The sequence below is a fragment of the Lytechinus variegatus genome, chromosome 1 (genome assembly GCF_018143015.1).
Source record: "Lytechinus variegatus isolate NC3 chromosome 1, Lvar_3.0, whole genome shotgun sequence".
In the NCBI taxonomy this organism is placed as follows: Eukaryota; Metazoa; Echinodermata; class Echinoidea; order Temnopleuroida; family Toxopneustidae; genus Lytechinus; species Lytechinus variegatus.
The window spans coordinates 45,438,917-45,445,326 of record NC_054740.1 but is presented as its reverse complement, the minus strand read 5'-3'; the positions used below and the strand labels follow the sequence as shown (position 1 = coordinate 45,445,326).

At 39.9% G+C, this 6,410-nt stretch overlaps 1 protein-coding gene across 1 annotated transcript; it reads right to left on the bottom strand.

Annotated features, from left to right (window-relative positions):
* Positions 1-3,348: 3,348 nt before the first annotated feature.
* Positions 3,349-4,512, bottom strand: LOC121430719. The gene has a single exon (XM_041628090.1). The coding sequence runs from the start codon at positions 4,510-4,512 to the stop codon at positions 3,349-3,351; it is 1,164 nt and encodes a 387-aa protein (XP_041484024.1).
* Between the last annotated feature and the right edge of the window lie 1,898 nt (positions 4,513-6,410).

Sequence of the window (6,410 nt, the reverse complement as noted above, 5' to 3'; positions counted from 1 at the left end):
TTAGCGCTAACCTAATAAATACATAATAATTGTTGTCATGACACATATAGCAAAAAATTGAAATAAGATGCAAGATATATCATTTTATGTTATGCGAAAGATAACAATGTACATTTATCGGATGCGCATTTCTGATAAAAAAACCGCGCACAATATCACATCTATATTGCACATAAATTATATACTGTTAATCAGTGCGTCATTATATAGGATTATGTTTACTTTTGTAGAGTGCGATCTTCTTGCTATTTCCGCGAATTAATGGATGCTGAACGTAAATCTACCTATGGCAATATTCATAAATAGGTCTGATATTCAATTTGCCGTTACCATGGTAACATTAATTTTGTAGGAATATCTATATCCAAAATCATAGAAACAGTATAGCGAACCTAGGATTTTCCACAGCGGGAGGCAAAACCGTCGGCCAAAAAATTTGACAAGCAAAAAAAAAAGGTCTTCAAGCTCGTCGGGGGGGGGGGGGGGGGCATGGATACATCTTTTGCATGGGTTGGGACTCGTCAGGGGGCAGACTGCCCCCCCGTAGGTACGCTAGTGCATAGAAAATATACATGCATGAATAAAACGATCGAATTAGCATTTTTAAACTACTGTCAATCTACATTTTACTTCAATTATTGGATTATCAGAGTAAAAAAAAATATGGCCGTCAAAATATCAAAATGCGTGATTTTCGAAATTCTTTCAGATTTTACGCTAAAAATGACACTTTCACGCAAAATTGCGCTTGGCATCCGGCCGTACGCTATTCCTGGGTATTTTTGCAAGACTTTTAGCTGGGATGCCAAGCATTAACAAATTTTGCCGTCGAATCCTTATCTAGAGCACTTTTTTACTTTTGGCCGGTGTACTAATTGTATTGAATGCAACAGAGATCGCAATCATGAACCATGGACCTATGAAGAGATGGACGATCAACGCGAGCATTTGCTTGATCCAATGATAGTCACCGTCACCTGGTTTTGCGCATATTAATGAGAACATACAGGTGTTGTAACAATAACAACTACCATGACTACTAAGGGTATCTGATCAATTATCAAAGACGGAACAGTTTCCCGGCCTTTACTTATGTTGGCTGATACCCTGTTTCAGCATGTGCCGTTTAGTCAACATGCTTCATATATGGAGCAGCAAACTTGAGAAGTAGACGATTTTTATATAAATTAAAATATGATAACTACCGCTCACACATAAGGACCTGAATAACATTGAGAGATACACAATCATGTTAATAATAATAATAATCCGCTTTTATATAGCGCTTAATCCATCGGAACGACGTTTCTAAGCGCTTTACAGATATATTATTACCCCGGTCATCGGATTCAATCAGTCATTCCCGCACACAATGTGTGCATATCCTCCATTCCAGTCAGTTATTATACATATGATATCATGTGCCACGTATATCTGGAATGTTATGGAGAAACTTGGGAAAATTGAACTTTAAATGGTAAAAAATCACAACATTGCCTCTATATTTAAATATGCAGATATTTCTCCAAAGTAAAACACATGGAACTAATAATAATAATAATAGTAGATGTAATATAGCGCATAATATTATACAGAATCTCTATGCGCTTTGCAAAGGAGGTAATCAAGTCTAATACAGGTATACTTAGAATAAAATACATTAATACTAAATGAAAGATTAACAAAACATTGCAACATACCTATCCTAAACCAAATAATATAACATGAGAACAAGTATGGTTTAAAGATTTGAGAAAGGTGGAAGTACATGTGATGGCCCTCAGATTATTAGGCAGTTTATTCCATAGTACAGGTGCTGCTAACTGAAAGGCACGATCACCAAACGAACATGTTTTAGATGTTGGAACAGTTAACAAATTCTGGCTAGAAGAACGGAGATTCCTTTGTGGGACATATTCAGTAATCAGATTATATAGGTACAATGGGAACTTACTAATTAATGTTTTGTGACAGATCGCTATTATCTTGAAAACAATCCTCTTCTGTACAGGCAACCAATGCAAGTGCGACAGCAAGGGCGTAATGGGATCTTTACCTTTAGCACGCATGATAAGTCTGGCTGCGCTGTTTTGCATTATTTGTATCTTTCTTATATCTTTTTCAGGCAGGCCATATAAAAGTGAATTGCAAAAGTCAATTCTGGAAGAAACAAAAGCGTGAATCAACATTTCAGTGGTCTTTTTACACAAGTAATTCCGAATTTTTGCAATTCTTCTCAGTGAACACATTGCAGATTAAGTCATAATCCTAACATGTTCTTTTAATTGAAGGTGTTGATCCATGTGAACACCCAGGTTGCGTGCTTTGGTTGTCTCATGTACATCTACCCCATCTTTTTCAATACAAGCTGGTGTTAAAGCAGGATTAAACCTAGATGAAAAATGAATCACTTCAGTCTTCTGTGGGTTGATTTTCAAACTATTTCTCAGAACTTCAGCGAGACAAACATTAATCCTGCTTGTAACATTGTGTAGGTCATGTGGTTTGAATGCTAAATACATTTGAATGTCATCAGCATATAGCATTGTTTCCAAGCCATGGGACTTGATAATTGCTGATATTGGAGAGCTGTATAGCGCGTACAGCAATGGACCAATTATCGATCCCTGAGGCACCCCACATAAGTCAGTGATTGGTTTAGAAACGGCTTCCTTCACCTTTACGACATGTGTACGCTGTGAGAGGTAGGATGATATCCACTTCCGTATAGACCCATCGATACCATACCAATGTTTCAAGCGATTTGTCAAAATGTCATGGTTGATCAGATCAAATGCAGCACTAAAATCTAAGAGCACTAGCAGAACTTCATTTCTATCGTCCAGAGAGACCAATATGTCATTCTGTACCCTGAGCAGAGCAGTTTCAACACTGTTGTGTGGTTTATAAGCTGCCTGAAAGTGGTTGTGCAAATCGTTTTCGGACAGGTATTCCTGGAGTTGTTTGAAAACAGCTTTCTCAATTAATTTTCCCACGAAGCAGAGATAAGATATTGGACGATAGTTCGACAGATTATCGGCCGAAACATTGGATTTCTTGATGAGTGGTGTCACGACTGCTCTTTTTAATGAAGTAGGAAAAACTCTGGTATCAAGACTAGTGTTAATAATCTTCTTCATCAATGGTAATAATACAAGGGCACACTTCTTGGTAATAATAGTCGGCATGGGATCTAGAGGGGGCGTTGCAGATGATGACGACTTAATCAGTTTCAAAACATCAGCTTCAATGAGAGTTTCAAATTTAGTCAGTGAAGAATGGCATGTTTCATTGAGCTCAATACAGCCATGATCCCCTGACTGCGCCGTATCCACTTCAAGCAACAGATTAGAGTTCTGATGGAAAGTCAGCAAATTCATTTGCTAATGATTCTGCACATGTATGGGGTGGCAGAACGTTTGGTTTTACGGTAGTTAGCTTCTGCACAGTCTGAAATAATTTACGTGAATCGCAAGACTCTATCTTATCACGGAAGTATGATGATTGCACGACTGCTAATTTCTCGTAGGAACGTTTACACTTAGTCCTGTAAATTTCAGTTTTAGACTTCAGCATTCGCCGCTCACAACGACGTCGCTCCTGCTTTGCAAGCCGTAGAGATTCATTGTAGTAGGGAGCGTTTGGGCGACGAATGACATGTCTATCTTTCACTGGTGCATGCTGTTTCAATACATCCTCCAGAGACATGTTATACAGGTCAACTAACAGATCGATACCATCTGGATAGTTCCCCTCGAGCCTCTTGGACAGATCCCGCTGGAGTAGATTGAAGTTAATGTTTTTCATGTTGCGTGAGAGAAGATGTTTCCTAACCTCTTGAGGCCGACCTAGACGAAGGGTACATATAACCGCTGCGTGATCCGAAGGCAGATGACTGTGTTTCTCCAGTCCGGAGACGATATGATCACCTGCATCGGATATAACAAGGTCTAATGTATGGCCTGACAAGTGGGTTGGAAAAGTCACATGGTTCTGGAGGTTGAAAAGGTCTAAGAGATCTTTAAAAGCCAAACTGTCAGGGTTGTCTTTAACATCCATATGGAAATTTAAGTCTCTTACGAAGAGTATTCTTTGTGAAGCTACTTGTAGACTTTCAAGTAAGGAAGTAAACTCCTCTAGGAAAACGGCTGGTCTGCTTCCCGTCCTCTTCCGGCTGTATGAAGGGCGGTATATGACAAGTAGGCGAATGACATGAGATGGCGAGTTAGGGGACGTAACACAAATGTCCATGTATTCAAAGGAATTCACTTGGTAGCACTGATGAAGCTTAAGATCAAAGCCCCGATGAGCAAGGATTCCAACGCCACCGCCAGAGGTCCTAGAGCGCGGGACGTGATGGAATACATAGTTAGGAAGCGTCGAGCCTATATTTGCAAGAGCACAATCATCACGTGAGGAATCTGTCAACCAAGTCTCTGTTAGAGAAAGAATACCTATCTTCTCACTAATCACAAAATCGTATATTGCCGTAGCACGTCCTCTCGCCTTCATCGATCTGGCATTCCAAACAGCCAGTTTCACAACTTGCCTATCCTTGTAATCTAAGGAAATTTTTGAAAGAGTCCTAATCGTAGATATCCTTTGTTTAGCTTTAGTTTGTTTACTCCTTTTGAACCATGTGATTTCCTTCACCAACGACCCATGTGGTGCATCAATATGGGTTAACTTTACCTGTGGTCGCTTTCTGATTCCCCAAAGGTTACCCCGATGTGACAAAAGTCTATTGTTGATCCCCAAACTTTTCACATTCTTCTAAGATCGGTAAATAAAACTGCACATCGATTTCCCATTATTTGAGTGATTTGTTATCAACTGCTCTTATAACTTGTGAAATGTACAGTTAAACTCAGAAGTATTCATACCCCCTTGGAAAATCAGTTTTTTTTTGCATTTTTAATAAAAATAAGAGTAGGAGTCGGTTACAAATCAGGTACCATGTACAAAAGCATGCCATTTTATTTTCACCTCATTGGCATATCAAAAGAATAGATAACTTTCCTGGATTTTCTGCTGTCCAAAAGTATTCATACCCTTGTCATGAATCATAAGTTAATAATAAATTGAATAGCATTTATTTGCAATGATAGTTTGTTTTACTAAGTTCTTGCATGTCTCTACAGGGATTTAACCCATGCAATCCTCTCCAAGTCCTTCAGGTTGCTGGGCTTCCTTGTGATGACCTTCACCTTTTCAAAGGTTTTCGATTGGGATTAAGTCAGGACTTTGGCTCGGCCACTCCAGTTGACTATATGCTTCTGAAACCATGTTTAGACCTTCTTGGCAGTGTGCTTTGGATCGTTGTCCTGTTGGAAGATCCGATCGGGTCCAAGTTGGAGTGGTTCAGTAGACTCTTCCTGAAAAACAGCCCCAAAGCATTATGCTCCCTCCACCATGTTTTACTGTGGGCACCGTGATCTTTGGGTTAAAGGCTTCCCCTTTCTTCCTCCAGACATAGCGTCGCACGCACCACGAACCGTCCTCTCTGCGCACTTCGATGCGAAAGTTAGTTTGGCAGAAAACGCATTTAAAGAACAGCTTTTTTAAAACCAGCAATAAGTGAACCTACAAGGAGAGCAACTTATTTACCGGTGTCTTCATTCGACAGTTCAGGTTTCAAAGTTCCATCCCGTATCTTTATATTTTCTTGAAGTGAATTATTTACGCTACAGTGGGCATCGTAACAGAGAGGACGGTTCGTGGTGAAATCGCGAGGCGCGATAGCGCACTGTATCTATTCCACGAACCGTCCTCTCTGTTACGATGCCCACTGTGGAGTAAATAATTAACTTTAAGAAAATAAAGATACGGGATGAATCTTTGGAACCTTAACTTTTAAACGAAGACACCGGTAAACAATTTGCACTCCTTTTATGTACATTTATTGCTGGTTTTATAAAAGCTTTTCTTTAAATGCGTTTTCTGCAAAACTAACTTTCGCATCGAAGTGCGCAGAGAGGACGTTTCGTGGTGCGTACGACGATAGGGGATATCTCAGTGTCCGAACAGCTCCATCTTCATTTCATCAGACCAAAGAATAGACCTCCAAAAATTTTCATCCCTTCCCAGATGTCTTCTGGCAAAGTCCAAACGTGATCTTGTGTGGTTGGGTTTTAGGAGTGGAGACTTCCGTGGCCATTGTCCAATTCAATCCTGCCTCATCAAGGTCCTCTAGATGGTTTACCTGGAGATCTTGGTCCCTTGAGATCTTTCAGCATCTCGTTTGTGGTGATTCTTTGGTTGACAGCAGCAGCTCATACTAAGCATCTCGCTTTCCTTGCCGAGACTTTGGGCTTCGTCCGGGTCTTTTAAGGTTCTCCACTTTGTTGAAAGTCTTGAACTTTCTGATAATGCTCTGAACAGTAGCCACATGAACCTTAAAAACGCTTGGA